The sequence below is a fragment of the Symphalangus syndactylus genome, chromosome 8 (genome assembly GCF_028878055.3).
Source record: "Symphalangus syndactylus isolate Jambi chromosome 8, NHGRI_mSymSyn1-v2.1_pri, whole genome shotgun sequence".
Lineage (NCBI taxonomy): Eukaryota > Metazoa > Chordata > Mammalia > Primates > Hylobatidae > Symphalangus > Symphalangus syndactylus.
The window spans coordinates 26,403,953-26,431,341 of record NC_072430.2 but is presented as its reverse complement, the minus strand read 5'-3'; the positions used below and the strand labels follow the sequence as shown (position 1 = coordinate 26,431,341).

Here is a 27,389-nt window from a genome sequence, read left to right as displayed (position 1 = left end):
AGATGGGAGAGTTACTTCTGTTTTTCTCCAGGTCTCTTAGGCCTGGATGATAAGAGTCAAGGTAAGTTCCCAATATCCCGGAGCCTCAATTGTCGCGGTGGCTCACGCTTGTAATCCCAGCACTTTGGGAGGCCGAGGCGGGCGGATCACGAGGTCAGGAGATCGAGACCACAGCGAAACCCCGTCTCTACTAAAAATACAAAAAATTAGCTGGGTGTGGTGGCGGGCGCCTGTAGTCCCAGCTACTCGGAGAGGCTGAGGCAGGAGAATGGCGTGAACCCAGGAGGCGGAGCTTGCAGTGAGCCGAGACTGCGCCACTGCACTCCAGCCTGGGCGACAGAGCGAGACTCCGTCTCAAAAAAAAAAAAAAAAAAAAAAAAATTGTCTCATCAATAAAATGGGTATGCGATCACACAACCTTGGCGCATTTTATGGAGCTGCTTCAAAGATGGAATGAGGACATGCTTTATAAATAGAAAAGCTCCACCCAAATGCTGGTGACTGTAAGGATGAAATGGGATCTCTGACTCCTAACTGAGGTTACAGCAAAAAAATGTGAATGTGGGTATGTGTGTGTTTAAATGCTGTTTGTTGGCAAGTAACTGAAACAGGACTTTGAATCACCTGGAGATGTCACCTCATGGGTACAGATGGAGATGGGTCTAGCAGCAGTGACAAGAGAGGGAAAGAAGTGGTTAACAATAAAAAATGAAAAGAAACTGGTTGTCAGCTCAAGAGAGACAGCATGCTAGTATGGAGAGAGCTTTGATGTTAGGCCTGGGGCTGAATCACTGTTCTGCTACATATTCAATTGGAAAAACTTGGGCAAGTTATTTAGCCACTTTTAGCTTCAATTTTATTTTCTGTAAAATGGAAGTAACAGTAGCTATCTTGCAAGGCTAATGTAGGGATTGAAGATAACACATCAGTGGCCTAGTACAGTGCTGGCACGGAGAAGTTTCAATAAACATGGTTATTACCATCCCTGGCTGAAATGCTGTGAGATTCAGTTCAGGGAGCCTGCTGGGACCTTCTGGTGAGATTCTGGTCAGAATTCACACTGTCTTGAGTGGCCAGGTCAATATGCACAAGGACTGAGGGAGTCTTACACTTCACCCAGAGAGAGGAGACAAAGCATGAGACAGATTGCTATCCTAAATGCAAGCAAAACTGCAGACCGAGGGAAATAGAATCCAGGCTTCTGAAATGACAAACACCTCGCCAAATGTAAGAGAATGCCACCCACCATTTTGCTCACAGCAAGAGATGCATCTCCAACTGCAGGTGGAACACTAGCAAGTTTTCCAACGTTCAGTTTAGTGACTAGCTCAGTGTAATTTTTTTCCCCCTTCAAGCAAAAATCGAGAAGAGGGAACGGGTTGCTGAGAATATGAAGCTAGGGTCTATTCTCAATTTGGCCACTCACTCCCTGCTACTGCCCATGTCTTCCTCATCTCACTGCCCTGGAGGCCTGTGCAGAGCTGGGGTGGATCTGGAAGGGGGTGGGGAAGACTGGGAAACTGGCAGGTAGAGCAGAGGGCCCATTACAACCCAGCACACTCAGAAGCAAGGAAGCCGGGAAGTCAGCACAGACCAGCTCTGGGGAGAAGCCAAATGCTGTCTGCCAGAATGCTTTCTGCTCAGTTTTCATTTTATTTTAAAGAAGACACGATTCTTAGGTGCTTGTCCATGTGGTTCCACCCTCCTCTAAAACACTGTATGCCCTGATCCCAGCCTCCAGGCTGCTGGAGCCGCAGCCGCCCCACTCCGCCCCACTCCGGAGTGTTGCAAGGTGTGCTGTCCCCTAGACACAGCCCTTCCTTCAGGCTTTATTCTGTAGCCAGGGTCACCTCTTACTGAGCAGGCTGGCGGGGATGACTACATTTACATAATGATAAGGGCTACAGGAGAAACATTTATTTCTATCCCAGAGAAAATCAAGTTAAAAAACCAGACAGGACACTCCTTAATAAGGGTCTGCTCAATTCACCACCCCTCCCTCAAGGCTTTGTGGGGAGCTGGAGGGGGAATTCTGAGTGACCAGTGGGGCCTCTACCGCCCACCCCATCCGCCAGTCCCCACCAGACACTGCCTGGAGCCAGGGTCCTCCCCACTCTGGCCCTGAAGGAACCTTCAGGAAACGGAGGAAGTATGGACACAGCCCAGGCATTTGGTTAAGTATTTTTAAAAAGCTTTCCAATTCTGCTATTTTTTTCTCCTCACATTCAATATTCTTGGTTGCTAAGTGGGAGGGAATGTGGGGAGGTGGGAGAGGTGTGGGGAACTGAGGGGAAATTGGCAACACGAAGCTGATGGGTTTATTTTTTCATTTCTAAAGGGGGTACAGGCAAAGGAATGCGCTCCGGCGCCGAGGCAACCTGCCTGGGCAGCATCTCCTGCTAGCTGGTTCGGAGGCAGACTCCCCCAAATCCTTAAGATTTCATAGGCCAGGAGTGGGGGCTTTCGGGGGAGATAAATATGGACAGTTTCTATTTTTGCTTCCAGACTTAGAAATGTAGAATTAAAAAAAAATTAAAATGATCTTTATTTTGAGAACATATCCACAAAAGGGAAGAGGCCAGTCTCATGATTACCTTTCACCAAGCGAAGGGCGGGTGCGCCCAGGAGCACAGTGCCGTTCCTGTGCCTGGGAAGGGGACTTCCAGCCGGGGGAGGGGGGTGGGGGCTGGGGCTGCCTGGGGGTGGGCGGGGCAGGGGCTGGACAGCACATGGCTTTCCAGGCAGAGCTCTCTTCCTTCCACGTGCACTGCCCGCAGGGCCTGGGGTCACAGGTCTGTCTATCAGTTTCCAGGGGGTCCATCCCCTTAACAGGGCTCCGACTTTGAACATTTTTTTTTAAACTGCAGAAACATTTGTAGAACAAAATCTCACAGGGAACCCCATCTCTGTTCTGCTGCCTCCGTAGCCCTCCCTCCCTGCTGGTCTCTGCAGACCACGGCCACCGGCCCACTGCCCGCCTCACCCTTAGTACTCATTTACATTTTAGGTGACACATTTTTAGGCCCCTGACTCTTAAAAGCATGATATCAGCTACCCAGACACCTTGCTAGGAAGGTAAAAAATACTCTGAGTATATGAGCAGTTGTGTGAATTCAATTGAATCATTACATCCCTTCTCATTAAACGACTTCCTTCACTTAGTAATCTAAGCACATGCAAGGGAAAACTGTGCAAGACTTGGAAATGGGCAAATAGGGGGGTATCTGTCCGTGGAATGCTGGGGGTTGACCAGCAGACCTTCCCCGGGTTATCTGACTGTAAAGGGCAGGTACTGTTGACTCACCTCCCACTGACTGAGCTACTTTATAGCTCTGTAGGGGTAGAAATTAACCCGCAGAAAACTGATAATAAGGCAAGTGAATTTTGTTTGGGGGAGAGATAATTGATGTCACCCTGTAGTAAAGAACCCCAAACGATATCTTTCATCATCTTATAGGATGTTGTTTTTGTATCTACTTGCAAATCATTTCAGCATTCCTGCCTATGAGTATCTGTTCTTCAAACTCTTCTGTGAATAGGTCTTAACATTTTCCTGGTTCCTGCATTAGTTAATAAGGTAAATAAAATCTTTGACATGTGTTTGATAGCTGTATGCGTCATGATTTTAACTTTTTCACAGTGATATTTTATGCCAATAGCCACTTCTCTTCTTAGTAGTATGTGGCCTGTTGTCTGCACAGGTCTTTTAAATATTACTGCAGGAACCCCATCTGGAACACATAAGTGACTGGTCTATACATAAATTCCCAGAAAGATAAGACTTGTTAAAGGAGTTAGGTAAACGGGTGTTAGACAGAAACTGGATAGAGTTCCATTGTGAATTGAGTCCAGTGGGTCACTATGGCAGTGAAAGCAAAAGAAACCCAGGATCTGGAGGCTTCATCAGCCACTGGGAAAATAGCCCCTTAAACATGGAGTGTGAAGCTCCACTGATATCATCTGCCACTTGTGGGGGCCTGGAGGTGCACAGGGGTGACAGAGTTAATGCCTGCTAAATGCCAATCAGAGAAGGCACTGACAGGCAGGGACCCATGCAAAAGCCACGCAAAGCAGGCCCTGCTGGCCTCTTACCTGGGGTTGGTGAGGTTGTAGCAGGATTTCCATATCTGCAGCATGTGCTTACAAGTCAGGAGTGCCTCGTCCGGGCCTCGGCAGAGTGACTGCAACTTCACTTTGGAAAACAGTAGTCTGCAGTGGGGAGACAAAGGGAGAAAACACCACAGCTCAAGCCACAGAGTCCCCATCCCAACAAGACAAGTGGTGGGCTTAGACCCAGAAGCAACTGTACTCATTTCAGAAAGTGAACATCCACATGTGTGGTCCAAGGAAAGCAGGATTCCAGAACTCCTGGCTCAAGGTGTTGCTTTGCATAAGTCTCACCACTAACACAAATGCAAGCACGACGTGACTATTTGTGGTCAGGCTGAAAGCATTAGAGTGGCCAGTTTTATTCAGAACACAGGGAATTTATTAAAAGCATGCTTTTTAGAACCAAACCAATTTATTTGTGAAACCTCAAAAACCCATTAAAAGCGAACCTTGGTTTATTGACAGAATTACACAGGAGATATGACTCAGTTGATATAAATATCTACGGATAACCCTCCACAATGATGCTCACCGTCCTGTGAGCTTCGAAAGCCTGAACGGGAGTCCCATGAAGAAGGGCAGCCTCCGGCATAGGCCCTCAGCTCCTGTGTCTTCCCATTCCTGCTACTGAGGGCCTAGGGCTGGTTCCGCAATCACCTAGGTCTCTCTTCCGTATTTTTGTTACCATCAACTGCTCCACCCTCCATCCAGACCTTCTGGGCACTAAGCTCAGAATGTTCTCTCTTTCGTGGCCCCTCAGGGTAATGCCATTTCCAGATTCTACTTATGCTTCTCTGCCAACATCAGCCTAGGTGCCTGTAGACATCAGCTCTCCTGGTCCCTGGACTTGTCACCACTATCCTAGTAAAAGTCCCAGTATGAGCCCAGCTTCCTTCCTGGTGTTCTTCCTGTCCCGTGACTTACCTGCTCTCACACATCTTATTATAAAGATCTCCAAAAATCATTCTTTCCCCCAAGACAGAGTCTTGCTCTGTCACCCAGGCTAGAGTGCAGTGGCACGGTCTTGGCTCACTGCAACCTCTGCCTCCTGGGTTCAAGTGATTCTCCTGCCTCAGCCTCCTGAGTAGCTGGGATTACAGACATCCACCAACACGTCCAGCTAATTTTTGTATTTTTAGTAGAGGTGGGGTTTCACCATGTTGGCCAGGCTGGTCTTGAGCTCCTGACCTGGTGATCTTCCCAAAGTGCGGGGATTATAGGCATGAGCCACCGCGCCCAGCTCCCCAAAATCATTTTTGTTCCCACCTCGAGAAACTACAACGATCCCTTACTTACACTGTCTGTAATAAGTCAAAATTCTGTATCTCATCATTTAAGGCACTCCACCAACTAGCCACTCTTCTTTCACCATCTCATCCGATTGGACCCTTTACTTCTGCCAATGTAATTCATAGGCCAAATGCTACCTTTCTGGCACAACTCTATGGCTATACATGCCACGTCCCCAATTGTAACTCCTACTCATGCACATCTTTCTTTAATTCTTCCCAAACCGAGCCAAAACCCCACTTAAATAAGTAAGTCTTCAAGTTTTACCCCCTTATCTTCTCTACTCAGTATGTGCCATATTAGCTGGTGTTTGTTGTTAATAATAAAAAGAAGAAAAAGACAGGGAGGCGCTCCTGCTGACCGAAGGCATCCCACATGCCAGGCCTTGTGTTTGGCACTTCACACGCTGTCAACGTCCTTGGAAGAAGCTGTCAAGGCAGGTGGTGTCTAACACTCTTTAACAGATATGGAAACTGAAGCTCTGGTGCCCTTTGGTTGTTTTCTGGATGTGATTTTCTTCCTGAGGACAAGAGCCCTGACATCTCTCTGCCTCTCTGTAGCCTCACCTCCAGTTCCAAGAATTGTGCTCTGAGTTTGATGGGCCTTAAATCAGCATTTACTCACCGACTACTTTTTCTATAAAGCAAGGTGTTTAGAGATTTCAGTTAGACATCCAGGAGAATTCCTTCACCCTGCATGTTGCGATGTCCTCATTCAAAGGTACCTCAGAGGAGGAAAGTCTCTTTTTCATGTGTGAGAGGTGGAATGAAAGTGGTCCTAACCCATCACTGCCCAAGCTCAGGATGGGTTCACACCAAGCGCCCCCAGCGACCCCTCCAAATGAAACACAGGAAATCCAGGGCAGTGTGGCGCTCCCAGTGGGGCCACGGCTGCAGCCTCCCCATGCCTGGGCTTGCAGAAGGCTGGAATGATGGGACGAGGGCCAGGTAAAGGGAGGGATGTAGTCCCTGATCTACAAGCAGGTGGGCATAAAGAGTGAGGCTAGATGTGAGAATAGGGCTCAGCTTCTGCTCAAAAACATCTCAAGAAGCGGAAATGCTTTGGAAGCCTTACCAAGACTGCCCAAATGGGATGGCAGCTGCTCAGGGTGCCTCTGTGGGGATTTAAAGACACCAGAAGCTGGCTCCTGCTGAAGCCTGCCCAAGTCCAGAACATGATGGGAGTACTTTTCCACCAGAATCTCCCACCAAACTGGGGTCAACTGGGAGAGCTGACAAAGGAAGGAGAAGCTGCCAAATAGGTCACCATTGGGTAGAGAGGGTGGTAAGGCGTGCTTGCCAAGCAACTGTGCCAAGGGGAGGCCCCATGGAGGACTGTGGGGGGTCCAGGAAGCCATGCACGTGCTGCACAGGCTGGAGCTCTCTGGGAGCCACGCCAAGAACTCCCCTCCAATGGCACCTGCCCCCCAGAGGAGGTGCCTGCCCCACAGCAGGCAGCGAGGTGCCTCTAACAGCAATGAACTGTGGTTCCTTTAACTGTACCCAAAGGACAGAATGCCAGAGTGCGTCTCTAAGCCTCAGCTTGGGGGAACAGTTTTGAGCAAGTCTTCTTGGCTGGAAAAAGAACTTCTAATTAACATAAAATAACAGCTTTCAAACACTTGACTCAGGATATGGAGTTGAAAAGGTGTGGGCTTGGATTTCAGAGAGCCAGACAGGAAGAACAATGGTGGAGTGGCTGAGCACAAACGATGGACAAAAGCACTTGGAAGACCTCTCAAGAGGAACAGCATGAGAGAGGCTGGCAGAGAAAAGGAGCCAGGGACACAGCAGGGACAAAGAGGAAAGCCTGGCAGCTGCTGCCTAAGTACAGCTGGGATGATGGGGCAGAGGCCACATGGGATTGGCCGGGATGATGGGCAGAGGCCACGCGGGTTTGGCTGGGATGATAGGCAGAGGCCACGTGGGTATGGCTAGGACGATGGGCAGAAGCCACACAGGTACAGCCTGGATGATGGGCAGAAGCTACGTGGGTTCGGCCAGAATGATGTGCAGAGGCCACGTGGGTACAGCCAGAATGTTGGGCAGAGGCCAAATGGGTACAGCTGGAATGATGGGCAGAGGCCACGTGGGTACAGCTGGAATGATGGGCAGAGGCCACGTGGGTACAGCCAGAATGATGGGCAGAGGCCACGCAGATACAGCCAGAATGATGGGCAGAGGCCACTTGGGTACAGCCGGAATGATGGGCAGAGGCCACTTGGGTACAGCCGGAATGATGGACAGAGGCCACGTGGGTACAGCCGGAATGATGGGCAGAGACCACGCGGGTACAGCCAGAATGATGGGCAGAGGCCACGCAGGTACAACCGGGACAATGGACAGAAGCCACGCGGGTATGGCTGGCATGATAGGCAGAAGCTACGCAGGTTCGGCCAGAACAATGGGCAGAAGTCACGCAGGTACGGCCAGAACAATGGGCAGAAGTCACGCAGGTACAGCCAGGACAATGGGCAGAAGCCACGTGGGTACAGCCGGGATGATGGGCAGAAGCCACATGGGTACAGCTGCAATGATGGGCAGGAGCCACGTGGGTACGGCCAGGACAAGTGGCAGAAGCCACGCGGGTATGGCCGGAATGATGGGCAGAAGCCACGCAGGTTCAGCCAGGACAATGGGCAGAAGCCACACAATTGTAGGCAGTACAATGGGCAGAAACACCTGCCCCGCCCGTCACCAACACTCTCTGGGATGCCCAAGGGAGAGCAGGAACAGAACGTGCCGCCTTTCCATCATTTCCCCAAACCTCAGCTTGTTTACAAGATACAAAACAATACTAAAAACAAGCAGTGATGCTCGTCATCCTATTTGCCGAACCTGCTTACACACTTCAAGACTGTTCAAAAACATCTGGCTGGGTGTACATTACATTAGCACAGAAAGGAAGAGTACACAAACAATGATCAGCATTCATTTGCTGCAGCTGATACCCAAAGATATAGATTCAATGTGCTGAGGAAACCCTGAGGAAAAAAGAAAGTTATGGAAAAACTTAGGAAAAGTTAACATTTAATACATTTCAATATGTCTAACTGCCAACATGATGAAGAGTGCAGAGGAGATGCAGGTGAGACTGTGAGCTAGCCACACAAAGTTCATGATTCTAATTTTTTTTTTTTTTTTGAGACAGAGTACCGCTCTGTTGCCCAGGCTGGAGTGCAGTGGTGTGATCTTGGCTCACTGTCAACCTCCGTCTCCCAGGTTCAAGCAATTCTCCTGCCTCAGCCTCCCAAATAGCTGGGACCACAGGCACATGCCACCACACTTGGCCAATTTTTGTATTTTTAGTAAAGACAGGGTTTCACCATGTTGGGCAGGCTGGCCTTGAACTCCTGACCTCAAGTGATCCACCTGCCTCGGCCTCCCGAAGTGCTGGGATTACAGGCGTGAACCACCGTGCCCAGCCACGAATCTAATTTAAAAAATTTATATATTAGCCAGGCATGGTGGCTTAAGCCTGTAATCCCAGCACTTTGGGAGCTGAGGCGGGTGGATCGCTTGAGCTCACAAGTTCAAGACCAGCCTGGGCAACATGGTGAAACCCTATCTCTACAAAAGATATAAAAATTAACCAGTCGTGGTAGCGTGCACCTGTAATCCCAGCTACTCGGGAGGCTGAGGTGGAAGGATTGCTTGAGTCCTAGAGGTCAAGGCTGCGGTGAGCTGAGATCATGCCACTACACCACCCTAGCCTGGGTGAAAGAGTAAGACCCTGCCTCCACTCCCCCCAAAAAGAATTATTTTGTTCATAGACTCATTAAAAACTTACAGAAAATTAATGAAGAAAAGAAGAATCTTGCTAAAATACCAATCTGACTCCATCACTGATGACCCAAATCTAGCATCTCATACAATGCCTTTGTGGTCTGGCTCCTGTCCACCCACATGCTTAGCTACCAAAGGATTTGTCCATTGCCCATCACCGACACCCCCACTCGAGCCGTGGCCAACTTCCCCCATGTGTCACTCTCCTCCATGACCCTGGGTGTTTGCACATGCTGTTCCCTCTGTTTGGAATACTCTTTCAATCCATTTCTGCCTTTTAAGCATCTACTCATCCTTCAAGATTCAGGTCAAATAGCAACCCCTCACTGAAGCCAGCCTTAAGTAATAGGAGTTAAACCTTCCAAATGGAAACATAATTATAAAAAAACACAAGAGCTCACAACTGTGAAATCATAAGCTACAAGCCAGGAAACTTCTGCTTTAAAGACAAGCAAAATAATAACAATAACAACAGCAGCTGCCAGACACTTTAAATATTTAATTCCAGATTCTTAACGACAACCCTGCAAATGAGGTTGAGTTAAGTAATTTGCCCAAATTAACGCCACTAGTGATTGGTAGGATAGAAATTTAAACCCAAATCCATGTGAATAAGAAACAGAGAAGGGTGACTGAAAATCCCACCACACTACTGACACTAATGAAGATACAGGACATTTTCTCATCCATTGCCATGTATTTAAAACTCTAAAATGTGCAAAGCTCTGTGCGGGCTATGTTGAACACAAAGTGATATAAAATATAGTCCCTTCTTGCTTACAAAAAATTTACAATCCAATTGGAGAAAAAGACTTGACCACTACTATCGGGCAGGATTTCTAGTTTTGGGCCAGATGATGGCCCCGAAACTTGAGTAGGGCTACAGGTGAGCAGGCATTTGGGCTACCAGGGTGTTGCTCCTGGGATCTTTCATACATAGTTCTTTGAAGAACAATCACATTTGGCTGGGCGAGGTGGCTCACGCCTGTCATCCCAGCACCTTGGGAGGCCAAGGCAGGCAGATCACTTGAGGTTAGGCATTTGAGACCATCCTGACCAACATGGTGAAACCCCATCTCTACTAAGGATACAAAAATTAGCCAGGTGTAGTGGCACACATCTGTAGTACCAGCTACTCAGGAGGCTGAGGCAGGAGAATTGTTTGGACCCAGGAGGCGCAGGTTGCAGTGAGCCAAGATGGCGCCACTGCACTCCAGCCTGAGTGACAGAGACAGACTCTGTCTCAAACAACAAAACAAACACAAAACAAAACAAAACCCATGAGTGTGCCTGTGTGCATGTGCCTGTCGTGTGCATGTGTGTGCGCGTGCGTGTGTGCGCGCGTGTGTGTTTTGTGACTTGTCTTTCATCTAAAAGTCTGGTGCATATGAAATCTAGTTTTTTGAAGGACCTCGTTAATCAAAGTTTTACTTTTCATTAAAACATATAGGAATACTATTTTATTGTACTTCTGGAATATTTTAAGAATCTCAAGATAACTCTTGAAATAACAACTATGTTTGGCTACGGTAGGGCTTAGAAAGAAGACACAGCCACCCCTGGGGAAGCTCTGGGGCATGAGGCATCGTGACTTTCCATTGTTCATCTCAGGAAATGAGTCAGAGCGGCACTTGTCAGGGCCAGGCTCAGTGTCTCATGCCATTCCCCAGGAAGACTTCGCTGACTCCCTGGAAACTGCTCCCAACCACTGGACATGCACCTCTAGTAGCTCACACCCTAGTTTAGTTTTAGCCTTGGCCCCACCCCATTGAGTCCCAGACTTGGGCAGGGGCCAAAGATAAAGTGAAAAGGGCAGATATTTCTGAATTCTGAGCCGTCCAAAGAACTCTCGATGAAAATAAATTAGAGAAGTTCAGAGAAATACTAAAGTAATAATGCCCTCCCATCTTCTGTGCCAGTATAAAAAATGCGCTGATTATATCAAGGAAGAAACATGCATATTATTAATACACAAAACCTTCACTAATTAGGTGATCCGTGAATGCTGCAGTCTCAGGAACTGCTTTAGAGGTAACATCACGGGAACCTTGAACATTTCGTATCTTGTGCTGATCTGTGTTTGCGAGCCCCTGGGCTCTGCATGCCAGGGACCTGCTCTTTCTTTGTTTATCTACTGAATGTAGGCAGGAATGCAAAACGGCTGTGCAGAAGAGCATGCGGGATCTGCCCAAGCGGGGCAGCGGCTGAGGGGGCCCTGGATACCTTCCCCATCTCTTGCTGCCTCCTGTCCAGATCGGGGGAGCTGGAGTGCGGCTGGCTGTCAAACATCCGAAGGAAAGTGAGCATCTGTCACCAGGTAAGAGAAATAACGGATCAGGCTGAAGGGGGCAGGGGGCAAGTATGTTGAAATTTTAACTTGAGAAGGCTGTTTGGCAACTGGCCAGTCAGAATGGTAAGAGAAGTCAAAAGAGATGTGCCAGTAGCACGTGGTGACCAGGACAAGGCAGATGGGAATGTGAAACCAGAGAACTCGGCTGGTAACAGAGAGTCTGAGATCAGCCCAGTGCTGCCCAGGGAGAGGGATGTCATCGAATCCATCGACCCAGGCCCTCGGCAGGGAGGAGGGATTCCTTTCAGGTTCCCATGTGGCTGGAAGGAAACTGATCGCAATTCATTTTCACCACCATTTCTGAGGGCCCACCGTACGCTGCTCTTGGAGCCACTGCTCTCCTGGCTGGGTTTCCAAAGCACCCCAACCTCAGAAGGTGTTATATCCCTGCAAACAGCAGCCTCTGGTCCCAGGCTGAGTCACTGTCACTGAAAATCAATACTGTCACTGGTACGACCGCCGCCAGGTGAGCCTACGATGCTGGGATGAGAGCTGTGCATGTCCTGGAGCTGGGAGGCCTCAAACCACCCCGAGGCCCCTCTGGCAACAGCTGGAAGGGATGAGAGAGGATGGAACAGTTCATGTGACCATTCCCACTAGATACCAAATACTGCATGGGGCCTTCCAAAATGCACATCCTCAATAATGTCATGTGAATAATCGAATTCCTCAACGGTTACGCAGGAAATAAACAATTCTTAGATCATCTGGCTTACCCAATTGCTGCACTGATGTGCTATTCACTGGGGTTCATTAGAAAACATATAGATGTTTCCAATTAACCCAAAGCTGGAAAAGGCCTTGAAGTCCAATAATACTTGCTACTCAGAGTGTGTCCAGGGCAGGCAGCCTCAGAATCCCCTGGGAGCTTGCAAGAAATAGAAGAATCTCCAGGTTCTCCACTCACCTTAGACTCACTGAGTCAGAATCTGCATGTAACCAGATCACAAGGGGATTCATGCGCAAATTTAACGTCAAGAAGCACTGCTCTCATTCATAACTCTCCATCCTAACCTGCCATGGTCTGATTTTAAAAAGAAAAAAGACTTCCCAGGGAAGAGTTCTCACAGTCCCTGCACTTAGGAATTCTGTGGTCATTTCATTCCAATAAGAACTGGGGGAGCATGTCTTGGAAGACATTTTTCAGGATGTATTTTGTTCTTAATTTCAGTGAGAATTCTGAACAAGCATTTACATTAAGCTCCCAAAGGAAGGCCCCCCCTGCCCGTGTCTTGAACACAATGCTTCCTTCCTTCTGAAGGGATCCCCTGGATCACATTCTGAAGGTGCTACAGCCCTGCCCAGGTCCTCCACATGCCTCCAGTGAAGGAGCTGGGGAGTCCACAATGTACCCACTGAGGGGGTACTATTCATACAGTCACCCTCATAAAGGGCACCTGCTTGAGTCTGCAGAACACTGGGTAACCATCCCCCTTCCATTGTGGGTTCCCCAGGGGCTGAAAACTCAAATATCTTCCCAAACAGGAAAGTGTGATGACCAGAAGGTCAGCAAATTCAAACTTTTTTGAAATGTACACTGGCCTAACACAACCCTGCTAGCAGATGCCAGCTTACGGGCTGCCAGCTGGAAACCGTGTCTATATGCTTTTCATACATCAAACCTGAGTACCTGGTTTCTGTTACAAAACCCCAACCACGTGCCAGCCCCGGTCAGTCCAGTCTGCCAACAGAACCAGTACCGGGGGGTTTAAAGAGCACGGATGACTCCTCTCCTAAGCGCATCTTCTCTAGGAATGAAGCCCTGGCAAGTCACTGGCCTGGGGAGCTTTTTGGCAAACTTCTGTCTGGGAGTTATTTAACCACCAAGGAAGTTCTAGAAACTTAACCACTTTTATTTATCTTGTTTTGTTTTGCTCGAGACAGGGTCTTGCTCTGTTGCCCAGGCTGAAGTGCAGTGGCTCAAGGGTCAAGACCCTCGACCTTCCCGGGCTTAAGAGATCCTCCCACCTCAGCCTCCTGAGTAGCAGGGACTGCAGGCACGTGTCACCATGCCTGGCTAATTGTAAAAAATTTTTTTAGTAGAGATGGGGGTCTCATTATGTTGCCCAGCCTGTTCTTGAACTCCCGGGCTCAAGAGATCCTCCTGCCTCGGCCTCCCAAAGTGCTGGGATTACAGGTGTGAGCCACTGCACCCGGCCCATGTGACCACATTTAATGTCTCCAGCTGCTGGAGAAGGGGTCGCAGCACACGAGCACATCCGGGACACTCACACGGTGTTTCTGCCACTCCAGTCTCCCCCATCAGTGTGAGCGCAGGGCTGCATCATCCCAACCTAGGCTCCCAGATCCACTGTCCTGGAAAAATCCAGGCCACATCTATTTAGCAAAACAAAGTTTCTCAGGGCCAAAGTATGAGGAGGAGATACCTCGTCCTCCAGAACTTAGCAGCCCTTATCTTAGCTGGGAGGCTGTGGTGAGTGGCAGCGCTGGGGCCGGGGCCGGGGCCGCCCCGGGTGGTTTGGCTGCTCCTCTTGGTGTCCTAATCCTCCCTCTTCTTTATGACAGGCAGGAGCTCCTGTTAGAGCTCATATCAGTTACATTTTGCTTCTCATTTCAGTCAAAGTGTCAACAATCTGGAATACTCCCCCATCCTTCTAGTGGTATTTTTAGCACGAACAAACAACTGACATAGTTAGCTGGAATAAATCACCTCAAGAAACCCCAGTTTGGCTCATTTTTTGCTCCCACGTCAGCTATTAATCTCCACTCAGATTGGCATCTAGGAGCCGGCACCTAAGCTGGAGATGACCTGGTCAGGTGCAACTGAAAACACCTTTTGAACCTTATTGCCCGTGTTCCAAAGACCTCTCCAGTCCCTGTGAGTGACATTTTAATGAAGGGAGCCATTTCATATAGGGCCATCCGTGAAGCCAGAGCGTCTACATAGTCAGGGCTATTCCTGAGGGCTACCTGAGCACATGGTGTTAGGGCTGGGGGCCTGCAAAGCAAGTGAGGGGCCCAAAACCCGCCCCCACATTTGGAAAATGAATTGAACAAGTGCCTTTGGAACACGAAGTGTCAAATAGCCATCTGCTAAGTACATACGTGAACAGGACATGTTTGAAAGCAAGTCTTCTTGTCAGACTACTCTGGCTCCTAAAAGAAATACACTGTTCTCTCTGAACCGTAAAGCTTTTTGGTAATTTCTGACATTTGGGAAGCAAGTCCCGGGCCTCTTCTGCTCTGCCACCCTGCCTCTCCTAGAGGACCTTCTCTCTGGAGGATCTCTCGGTCTTTATTTCTGGCTGAGCCCCCAAGGCCCTGATTTCTCCACATGCCCCAATTTGAGGAGGGGAGCACAGGGAAGAAATGAGACATTGGGAACCAGTTCAGCAGACAACGGCAGATGCCAGAAGAATGGGAATCCCACCACCTAGACCTAGAAGGGGAAGGGCCTGGGCCACAGTGTGATACAGACTTGATCCATGAAGCTCTGTGATATAGAAATGGCGCCTTCTGCACAGTCAGGAGGGAACTAGGAAGGAAGGGGCCTGGCAGGGCACTGGGAAGCCCAAGCGGCTCTCCAGGACCAGAGGTGGATGATGTGCCTCTCTGGGCTCCAGGGCCACATGGGACCATGCATCCTTGCATCAATCAGCCGCTCCTGTGAATCCTGGCCTGTTTTACATTTCCTGCCTTCTCTGCCTTCGTTTCCTGTGTGTTTCCATGAGGGGCTGTTTGGTTTCGCATGGCTTGATTCCACTGTGCTAAGGGACACTGAAGGCAGCACTTTTGTCCATGCCTGGCCTAGAGCTTGGAAACAGACAGCCCTCCTCCCTGAAGGTGAGCGATTCTTCGGAGGCACAGCACACCCCAGTGTGATTCTGCCTCCACATCTCAGTGTGTGCTGCGTGAAGACTGGGATGGTGCCGTCTCCGGCCTTGGCCCTCCTGAGCCTGGCACCATGCCTGGCTGAAAGCAGGTGATCTCTACCCATGAACTGGGGGAGCTGTTCAAAGGACAGTGAATCTGATCATCTGAAGGTGGCTTATCAATTCTCACCAGTTGTTTTCAGCTCAGGATCCCCACAAGAATACTTATAGGATAAATTTGGAGATTCTCTTATTTCTTTTCCCTGTTCTCAGGTTCCTTTTTTTTTTCTTTTTTTAAACAGTAAACTTTCCTTACTTTAAAGTGCAAAAGACCATTACAAATGAACTAGAATTCAACTGTGTTTGGAATATCTGATGTTTTTTTCACAGCTGGCTGGGTAAACAGCAGGCACCTTATACCGCCCATTTGCAGAAAGTATGGCCATCATTTTATCAGATAGTGAAACTCGGCAGAGTAGAAATCAAAATGGATAATAGATGAAACACAGGCAGACACAAGCTTAGCTATGAACGAAGAGCTACCAGGCTACTCTGCACGGACAAAAGTTTCAAGCATGCATTGCGCAGACAAGTATTAATGTTGTAGCAGGCAGCCCAGGGCCAGGTGCTGGGGAGCCAGAGGTTTCCATGAAACACCTGCAAGAACTCTGAAGAAGACACTCCCATACTCTGAATTGTTGAATGAGATATGAGGAGAACTTGGAGATCTTGGAAAGAAAAGCACGAAAATAAATAAACCTTCGGATGCTATGACCAGCAGAGAGTGGCTTTGGTGTGGGCCTCACCATGGTGCCCCTCCTGGCCCAGCCTGGCCTCTCCCAGCTGCTCGGCTTTCTGAGCCCTGGGCGGCCAGCCAGTGCTCTCTTGTGTGGCTGACAGGGAGGCTGGGATGCCCTGAAGGCTTGTTCTCCAGCATCTTCAGAAAAAAAACTAGAAAAGGGAACTTCCCTGGAAAGGAAGCAGAATATCCCATGAGGATTTAAACTGGGGGACTCCAGTTATAAGCAAGCCTAGTACTGGTTGTGAAAATGGGGGGAGGGGTTTGGGCCAGCACCACTCCTAATCTCAGGACATGGCTGTCTCCAACCCTGGAGAAAGGAGGATCCTCTCATAAACAAATGTGGCTTCAAATACATTTTCCTGCCATTTCCCCTCTTCCAGTTCTTCTACTTTTGCCTCATAAACCAAATCTTCAGTTTCCAAACAATTTTTCCTTGCATTTGGGGGATTTTGTCCCTCTTGACAAGCATCTATGTTTAGTGAAGGCAACAGCACAGAGCCAAAGCCTCACAGAAAGAGGACATCCATGCATGTGGGGTGCTGGGGGGCTGCTTCCGTGGCTCAGCAAGTCCATCCCAGAAGAACATTGGCTCCGTGATGCTGAGCCAGAGAATCTCAAGAGCAGAAGGGTCCCTTGTCATCCACGAATGCTGGAAACCCTCCTGCAGCCACGCATGTCAACAGAGGGAGCTCAGAAAGTTTCGTTTCTTTAAAATGTAGTAAAATATACGTAACATAAAATTTGCTAATGAGCCATTTTAAGCGTACAGTTTAGTGGCATTGTGTACATTCACACTGTCGTGCAGCCATCACCAGCCTCCATTTCCAGTACTCTGTTCGTGTTGCAAAACTGAAACCACACCCACTGAACAATAGCTTCCCATTTCCCCTCCTAGCCTTGGCAACCACGGTCCTACTTTTCTGTCTCTAGGAGTTTGACTACTCCAGGTACCTCATATAAGTAGAGTCACACATTATTTATCCTTTTGTGACTGGCATATTGCACTTAGCATAATGTCCTCAATTTTCATCTATGTTGGTACATCCATCAGAATGTCCTTCCTTCTTGGTTTTTTTTTTTTTTGAGATGGAGGCTTGCTCTGTTGCCCATGCTGGAGTGCAGTGGCATGATCTTGCCTCACTGCAAGCTCTGCCTCCTGGGTTCACGCCATTCTCCTGCCTCAGCCTCCCGAGTAGCTAGGATTACAGGCGCCCGCCACCACGCCCAGCTAATTTTTTGTATTTTTAGTAGAGACGGGGTTTCACTGTGTTAGCTAGGATGGTTTCGATCTCCTGACCTCGTGATCTGCCTGCCTCGGCCTCCCAAAGTGTTGGAATTACAGCTGTAAGCCACCGCGCCCAGCCATGTCCTTTCTTCTTAAGGCTGAATAAAATATTCCATTGTATGTGTAAACCGCATTTTGTTTATCCATTAATTCATTGATAGGCACTTGGCTTGTTCCCACCTTTTGGCTATTGAGAATTATGCTGCTGTGAACACGGGTGTATAGATCTGTTCAAGTCCCTGTTTTCAATTCTTTTGGGCAGACACCCAGAAGTGGGACTGCTGGATCACATGATAATTCTATTTTTAATGTTTTGAGGAACCACCATACTGTTTTCCATAGAGTATGCACCAATTTTTTTTTTTTTTTTTTGAGACAGATTCTCGCTCTGTCACCCAGGCTGGAGCGCGATGGCGTGGTCTCAGCTCACTGAAACCTCCGCCTCCCAGGTTCGAGCGATTCTTCTGCCTTAGCCACCCGAGAAGCTGAGACTACAGGCACATGCTACCACACACCTGGCTAATTTTTTATTTTTAGTAGAGACGGGGTTTCACTATGTTGGCCAAGCTGGCCTCAAACTCCTGACTTCGTGATCTGCCCACCTCAGCCTCCCAAAGTGCTGGGATTACAGGCATGAGCCACCCCGCCCAGCCTGAGTCTGCACCATTTTATATTCCCACTAGTAATGCACAAGGGTTCCTATTTCTCTACATCCTTGTCAACACTTGTGACTTTGTTTTTTTGATGAAATCCATCCTACTGGGTATGAAGTGGTATCTCATTGTGGTTTTGATTTGCATTTCCCTAATGGTTAGTGATGTAGAGCCTCTTTTCTTTTTTTTTTTTTTTTTTTTTTGAGACGGAGTCTCGCTCTGTCGCCCAGGCTGGAGTGCAGTGGCGCAATCTCAGCTCACTGCAAGCTCTGCCTCCTGGGTTCACGCCATTCTCCTGCCTCAGCCTCTCCGAGTAGCTGGGACTACAGGCGCCCGCCACCACGCCCGGCTAATTTTTTTTTGTATTTTTAGTAGAGACGGGGTTTCACCGTGGTCTCGATCTCCTGACCTCGTGATCCGCCCGCCTCGGCCTCCCAAAGTGCTGGGATTACAAGCGTGAGCCACCACGCCCGGCCTGTAGAGCCTCTTTTCACGTGCTTATTGGCTATTTGTATATCTTCTTTGGAGAAACATCTATGCAACTCCTTTCCTTTTTCCATTTCCTAAATGGGGATGGGGTTTTGCTTTGTTTTGTTTGGGTTATGGAAAGTTGACTTTAAATTAGCTACTGCACCACTAAGTCCCACTCCACTGTGACCCCTGTTGTCTTCCAGGCTGCCACCCACTCGCCTGTGTCCAAAGACCTCCCTCCCTACTGGCACCCCTGGGGTGGCTGTGTGCTCACTCCTTCCAGACATCCTTCAGGTATCAGTGGGTCATTTCTCTAGTTTAATGAGATGAACAGCCTCTTTCCTTGTGGCCTAACTTCTTATCAAATGCTAATTTAGTGGGCATGTTCATCGCTTCATCACTCAGCTCAGGCAAAAAAATTGCCCACAACCCCTGGTCAATTTTAATCACTAAAATTGTTTTAATCACTAAATCAAAACATTATTCAATATGATGTTTCAACTTAAACTGAACTTCTCTGAGAGTATGTGTATGTGTGCCCGAGTGAAAAAGAAACATTAGTCTCACTTGCCAAGTAATGATTTTTAAAAAAATTATGTGTATACTCCACTCAAGTAAAGAATGATTATAACTATGTTTCCTAGTTTTTTGATTCCAGATTAACAGGGGAGATAGCATAAAACTCCTGCTCATCTGGGTTATAAGCTCTAATGGAGCAGAAGTTGACTCGTTCACGGCAGTAATCCCCAACATCTAGCATGGCCCCCGGCATGTGGTAGAAACTCAATGCTTCAAAGTCAGTTCGTGGTTACGAGCACAGATGGTGAGGCCAGATTGCCTGGGTTGAAATCATGGCTCTGCCATTTTCCAGGTATATAATCTTGGACAAATTACTTAACTTCTCTGTGCCTCAGTTTCCTTATCTACAAAATGAAAATAATAACACAACTACCCACTGTAGATAGTTCTTGCGAGGATTAGTTTAAAATGTGTAAAGTGCTATTAAGAGTGCCTGTCACAATGCAGGGTATAAACATTAGTGGTTATTAATGCTGAAAGAATGACTGATTAATTGAATGCATGTTATATATGTTCACTTCTTCCCATACAGTTAGTTTCCACTGATGTAAAAAGAAATGTGATTGTCTGATAAAATCTGTGTTCACATGCATAAGAGCTGAGGCCACGGACAGAAGTGTTCTAGAAGACCTCTGTGCCTCCAATCAGGTGACTGAGGGTGTGTCTCAATATCACCTGATGTCTTATAGTTACGGGTTAGAGAAAACACTTCAAACACTTGTGCGTACAGCATCATGATCTCATATTTATATTAGTAATCTTGAGAGGTTTGTTTGTGGTGACATCTGATGTTTTCTTAAGTGTGCTATTGATTTGATGACCTCTCTGGGAGCACTTGAATAGGAGTGAGTATATGTTCTATTCAAATAGGAAACAATAAAAATTCAAATCAATTAAAAATCTATTGAAGAATTGCATAACCACAATTGTCTCAGGGCAAGAAAGTTAAATTCTGGCACTGGCTTTCCGTAGCAGCCATTGTAAGGCTTGCTGAATGAGAATACAACCTATGAATACTCTGAAGTTCTTAAAAGCCACCATAGAAGTACGATACTATCAGATACATATTCCAAAGACAAAAAATAACAAACTGTCAGTTCTTAACCTGATGCTTTTTTCTAAAAATGAATTTCAGTGGCAGAAACACAGTCCGAGGGCCTGATCAAAGCTCTCGACCAACAGTGCCTCATTGCCGCTGGGAGAGACAACTATGTACTCCAAACATCACCTGGTACCTTCTACCTTTTTGGGCCAATGAGGAAAATCACTAAGTAAAATGTATTAATGAAGGGAAATTTCTACAAAGCTGTACTGCGAAAGACGAAAAATCAGGGCTCTTATGGCAAATATAATAGATAGTGAATCCATCGAATCCATCAGAATTCATGAACACCTTTCAATATAAAAATGTGTACTTTGTTAATTTTTTTTTTTGGGGAGTGGGGACGGAGTCTTGCTCTGTGACCCAGGCTGGAGTGTAGTGGCACGGTCTCAGGTCATTGCAACCTCCGCCTCCCGGGTTCAAGTGATTCTCCTAGGCCGGGCGCGGTGGCTCACGCTTGTAATCCCAGCACTTTGGGAGGCCGAGGCGGGCGGATCACGAGGTCAGGAGATCGAGACTACGGTGAAACCCCGTCTCTACTAAAAATATAAAAAAATTAGCCAGGTGTGGTGGCGGGCGCCTGTAGTCCCAGCTACTCGGAGAAGCTGAGGCAGGAGAATGGCGTGAACCCGGGAGGCGGAGCTTGCAGTGAGCCGAGATCGCGCCACTGCACTCCAGCCTGGGTGACAGAGCGAGACTCCGTCTCAAAAAAAAAAAAAAAAAAGTGATTCTCCTGCTTCGGCTACTCCTGAGTAGCTGGGATTACAGGCATGCACCACCATACCCGGATAATTCTTGTATTTTTAGTAGACAAGGAGTTTTGCCATGTTGTTCAAGCTGGTCTTAAACTCTTGACCTCAGGTGATCCACCCGCCTCAGCCTCCCAAAGTGCTGGGACTACAGGCATGAGCCACCGCGCCCGGCCCATTGTTAATTTTTCCCAAACTTACAATGTGTCTGAGATAATTATTACATAATCAGTTAATATTAACTTTTCATCCTTTTGTGTAGATATTTAATAGTTCAGGGGTTTAAAAAATAATTTTTCAACAAAAAGAAGGCAGATTAAGAGGAGCAACAAAAAGACAAGACACATGAAAATGGCAGATGTGAATCCAGCCATAGCATTAATTATATTAAATGTGAATGGACCAAACACTTGAGACAGAAGGCAGAGGTTATCAGACTAAGTAAAAAAGAAAGACCTATCTGCTATTTATTATAGAAGAAGAGAGGGAGGCCGGGTGGGGTGGCTCAGGCCTGTAACCCCAGTATTGTGGGAGGCTGTGGTGGGTGAATCACCTGAGGTCAAGAGTTCAAGACCAGCCTGGCCAACGTGGCAAAACCCCGTCTATACTAAAAATACAAAAATCAGCCAGGTGTGGTGGCATGTGCCTGTAGTCCCAGCTACTCGGGCAGTCGAGGCACAAGAATCGCTTGAACCCGAGAGGCAGAGGTTGCAGTGAACTGAGATCATGCCACTGCACTCCAACCTGGGAGACAGAACAAGACTGTCTCAAAAAAACAAAACAAAACAAAAAAGAAGAGAAGTAATATATGAAGAAAGAATGGCTGGGAACTTCTTGGAAATGATAAATAATACAAATAATGCCAATACAGTTTTAAACAGCCCAATGAATACTGAACAGGATTCACCCTTAAATGTGTCATAGCGAAAGTGTACAATAGCAGTAACAACAGCAATTACAAGCAGCCAGAGAGAAAAGACAGATGATGTTAAAATGAACTACAAGTAAACAAATAGTTGACTTCTTAACAACTACAAAAGGAGCAAGATCACTTGTGCTCCTTTTGTCATTGTGAGAAGTCAACTATTTGTGAGAAAATGTTTGAGCCTAGAATTGTACATCCAATTTGAAAAACTTCTTTGGAGAGTAATGCCAAGTACACTTTTAGATACTGTCTAAGAAAGTCTGCCAGCAATAGACCCTCACTAAAATTTCTTGGGTAATCACTAAAGAAGAAGAACTAAAAGAGAATGTTTCTTTTCCATATTAGCAGAGAAAAAATATATCATAAAAATATAATCGATCTGAAAGAAAGCAGAAAAGGAGAGGATACGATATGGGACAAAAGGCAAGTCAAATAGAAAGCATAAATAGCATGGTAGACACAAATATAAATATGTCAGTATTTACAATAAATAGAAATGAACTAAATATTCCAGATACCATAAGCCTGGGTTTTAAAAAATTATCAGTATATATAGGCCGGGCGCAGTGGCTCACGCCTGTAATCCCAGCACTTTGGGAGGCCAAGGCGGGAGGATCACGAGATCAGGAGATCGTGACCATCCTGGCTGACACAGTGAAACCCCATCTCTACTAAAAATACAAAAAATTAGCCAGGCATGGTGGCGGACGCCTGTAGTCCCAGCTACTCGGGAGGCTGAGGCAGGAGAATGGTATGAACCCAGGAGGCAGAGCTTGCAGTGAGGCGAGATCATGCCACTGCACTCCAGCCTGGGTGACAGAGTGAGACTCTGTTTCAAAAAAAAAAAGAAATTTTCTATATATAATAAGCAGAAGAGTACATCCAAAATATATTTTAAAAATTCAAAAAGAGGCCGAGTGCAGTAGCTCACGCCTGTAATCCCAGCACTTTGGGAGGCCGAGGCAGGCAGATCACTTGAGGTCAGGAGTTCGAGACCAGCCTGGCCAACATGGTGAAACCCGGTCTCTACTAAAAAATACAAAAATTAGCTGGGTGTGGTGGCACGTGCCTGTAATCCCAACTACTTAAGAGGCTGAGGCAGGAGAATCGCTTGAACTCGGGAGGCAGGGGTTGCAGTGAGCTGAGATTGCGCCTCTGCACTACAGCCTGGACAACAGAGCGAGACTCCGTCTCAAAAAAAAAAAGTTCAAAAAGAATGGAAAATGATAGTCCAAGTCTACATATGTGTATATGTATCATGTGTGTACACTCACACACATGCACACACATATTTGTACAGATGTATAGCTACACATATATATGTATGTGGCTATATTTATATCATACGAAATAGACTTTGAAGCAAAATGCCTTGTATCTTACAACATAATCATAAAAGGTTGAATGTACCACAATACACAGCAACTCTAAATTTATATGCAACTAGTAGCACAGCTTTAAAATATAGAAAGGAAAAACTGCTATAACGATGTGGTTAAAAAAAGCCAATCCGCCGTCCCAGTGGTAGATTTCAACATACCTCCTCTCAACAAATGATAGATTAAGTAGACAAAAAACATCTATAAAAACACAAAAGCTCTGAGTAGCATAATTAATAGCTTAAATTAATAAAATACATAAAAATTTCCTCAACAAATGCAGAAAACATTCTTTTCAGGCACACATGGAATATTTACAAGAAGTAACCACTGGGCCACAAAATAAGTTCGACCAATTTCAAATGTATATAGTCTTTAAATATAATTTAATGAAGTTAAAAGCTCATAACAAAAGATAAGTTGAAAAAACTCATATTTGACAATTGTAAAACACAGTTCAAAGACAACTAATGGGTCAAAAAGAAAAGAATAACAGAAACTTCAAAATATTTAGAATTATACAATAATAAAAATTTCAAATATTGAAACTTGTAGTTTACAGCTACAGCAGCATTTAGAGGAAAATTTTTAGTCTTAAATGCTTATGTCAGAAAATAAGGCAAAAAATGAATGAACACCCAACTAAGAAATTAAAAAAAAAAAAACGCAAAATACAACAAAACAGAACTTAAAGAAAACAGAAGATAGAAAATAATGAAAATGAGAACAGAAATTCATGAAAGAAAAAGTAAACCTACAAGTGAGTTGACAAAAAAGTTACTGGTTCTTTGAAAGGATCAACGTAACAGACAAGTATCTGGCAAGACTATTCAAGAAAAGAAATAAGGTGCATTAAACAATATTAGAATCGAAAAAAACCAACAAATGCTATATGAAAAATAAACATGAATTATCTTATGCCAATAAAATTTAAAATTTAGATGAAATGGACAAATCTTCACATAAAGTATATATTACAGCTTATACATTATACATAGCTTAATAAAAAAAGAAATAGAAGACCTGAATAGACTATAACCATTTTTAAAAAGCATCAGAAATCTTCCCACAGAGAAAAACCCAGCCCCACATGGTTTTACAGATGCATTCTACCAAAACTTAATATTCTCAGAACAAATAATTCCAAAACACGCAAAGAGAAAAAGTACTACTCCAACTCACTTTATGAGGCTGGCCTAACCTTGATGCCAAAACCTGGCAAGAACAGAAGGAGAAAGGAAAAGAATGGGCCTATTTTGCAAATGAACACAAACGCGAAGTTCTCTAAAAAATAAGCAAAGTGAATCCATAAAAAAGCTAATTTATCATAATCAAGTTGGGCTTATTCCAAGTATACAAGGTGAGTTTAACATTTAAAAATATAAATATATAACATTCATAGATGAAAGGAATAAAGTCATATAATCATCTCAATAGATACAGAAAAGGCATTTGATAAAATCTGCTATCAATTCATCATTAAAAAAAACAACTCAACAAACCAGGAAGAGGGAAACTTCTTTAATCTCTTAAATAGTATCTACAAACAAACCTGTAACAAGCACAATTCTTTTTTTCTGAGGCAGGGCCTCGCTCTGTTGCCCAGGCTGGAGTGTAGTGCTGCAGCCTTGACTTCCTGGGTTCAATTGATCCTCCCACTTCAGCCTTCTGAGTGGCTGGGACCATAGGTACACGCCATCACATCTGGCTACCCTTTTTTTTTTTTTTTTTGTCTTAGAGATGGGGGTCTCACAATCTTGCCCAGGCTGGTCTTGAACTCCTGAGCTCAAGCAATCCTCCTGCCTTAGCCTCTCAAAGTGCTGGCATTACAGGCGTGGACCACTGCACCCAGATAAATGTAATTCTTAATGGTAAAACATTGAAAGAATTTTCTCATTTAACTACTAGGTCCTAACTAGTACAGTAAGGCAAGTTAAAAAAATGGAAAGATTAGAGAAAAAGAAACAATTTTAATCACCTCAGAAAAAAAGTCATTATCTATGTAGAAATTCCAAACTGAGTTATATATGTTCATTAGACTTATTAAGAATTTAGCTGGGTCAAGAAGAATGTGCAAAAACCAGTTACCTTTCTATACCTTCACAACAAGTACATAGTAAATTTGATTACAAAAATATTCTGTATACATATAGTGCATATAAAAGCATGAAAAATTTTTTCAGGTAACTAGAAATAAGTCTAGTAAAAAATAGGCAAAATATTTATTAAAAAATTATAAAAACATCCAAAAGTACTTGTAAAGGCCTAAATAATTAGGGAGCTATAATGGCTATGGATTAGAAAACCTACTGTCATAAATATACAATTCTCCCCAAACTGAGCTATTAAATTAAACTAATTCCAAAATCTCCGGAAGTTTTCTGTGGAACTTGACGAGCTGATTTGAAAATTTATATGAAAGTTCAAAGGCCCAAGACAAGCCATGGCAACCTAAACAGCAGGATACAGAGAGGGACCCACCTTACATATAATGAAGCTACGACAATGACGAGACAGTGGCAATCACATAGGACTGGCACGATGGCCAATGGAACGAAATAGGAAGCTTAGAAACACCTGCGGACGTTTGGTTGATGACAAAGGTGGCACTGTGGAGCAACAGGGCAAAGAATCTTTTCAGCGTTTGATGCTGGGACAATTGAATATCCTATGGGGAAAATCACATTGGCTCCTTCATACCACACATAAAACAGTCCATTCTAGGTGGGCCCTTAGGTTTCAGTGTGAAAGACAGCACAAGAGAGCTTCTAGAAGATGATTTAGGAGACTACCTTCATGATCTTGGAGAAGGGAAAGGTTTCTTAAACTAGACATAGAAAGTACTGTCCATAAAGGAAACGACTTCTACTTTCATTACTTTAAAATTAAGAACTTCTGTTTATCAAAAGACATCATGAAGAGAAAGCAAAACAAAATCAGAGCTTGGGAGAAGATTTCTGCAACACATATAACCAAGAAAAATACTTGTAACCATAATACATAAAGAAATATTATTAAGAAAAAGACCATCCAATAAAAAAGAGGAATTTCACATACACTTCACAAAAGAGAAAAGCTGAATGACCAATAGACAAATAAAAAGATGTCCAAACTCATTAGTAATGAGGGACACACAACTTAAACTCACAAGCTGACATCGTTAACCAGCAACCATTCTGCCAAAAATATGAAGTGAGGCAGCACTAAGTATTGGTGTGTGGAACCACAGGGCTCTTGGGCGCTGCTGATGGGGGAGTGTAAACTAACACAATCCCTTTGAAAAACAGTTTGGAATTATTTGGTAAAGTTGAAGATACGCACATCCTACAACCTCACTATTTCACTCAGAGAGAAATCCTTGAACGTGTGCACCAGGAGCCCTGTAAAGAAGATTTACAAGTACTGTTCATAATAGCCAAAACCTGAAAACAACCCACGTATCTATTCACAGTAGACTAAGTAAGGGAATCTTAGTGCATTTACACAATAAATACTATTCATTCATGCAAACCGAGTCACTGCTGTGTGCAACAAGGAGGAGCCTCAGGAATGGGATGTTAAGCAATGAACACAAGCAGCATAAGGACATATTCAGTCTGATTCCATTTTCTACCAAAAGTTTAAAACAGGCAAAACACAATTTTTATTATTTAGGAGTACACGCCGGGTGCAGTGGCTCAGGCCTGTAATCCCAGCACTTTGGGAGGCCGAGGCGCACGGATCGCTTGAGCTCAGGAGTTTGAGCCCAGACTGGCCAACACGGTGAAACCCCATCACTACGAAAAATACCAAAACTAGCTGGGTATGGTGGCACACAAGTGTGCTCCCAGCTACTCGGGAGGCTGAGGTGGAAGGATCCATTGAGCTGGGAGGTTGAGAATGCAGTGAGCTGTGATTGTACCACTGCACTCCAGCCTGGGTGACAGAGTGAGGCCCTGTCACAAAAAAAAAAAAAAAAAAAGAGAGAGAGAAAGAAAAAGCACAATATACATGGTATAGAAACATGAGAGAATGATTAACATAGAATTTAGAATGGTCATTAACCTGTCAGGTGAGAGGCAAAAGGACAGGATACA

General features: G+C 45.6%; 1 protein-coding gene across 4 annotated transcripts in view; it reads right to left on the bottom strand.

Annotated features, from left to right (window-relative positions):
- The window catches only part of TTC7B (tetratricopeptide repeat domain 7B), a 278,705-nt gene that overhangs the window by 73,935 nt on the left and 177,381 nt on the right, over positions 1 to 27,389 (bottom strand). For all 4 annotated transcript variants that reach the window (XM_055288412.2, XM_055288413.2, XM_055288414.2 and 1 more), the window contains one exon: positions 4,093 to 4,209. In XM_055288412.2, coding sequence (XP_055144387.1) covers positions 4,093 to 4,209 — 117 coding nt within the window. The remainder of the gene's footprint in view (positions 1 to 4,092; positions 4,210 to 27,389) is intronic.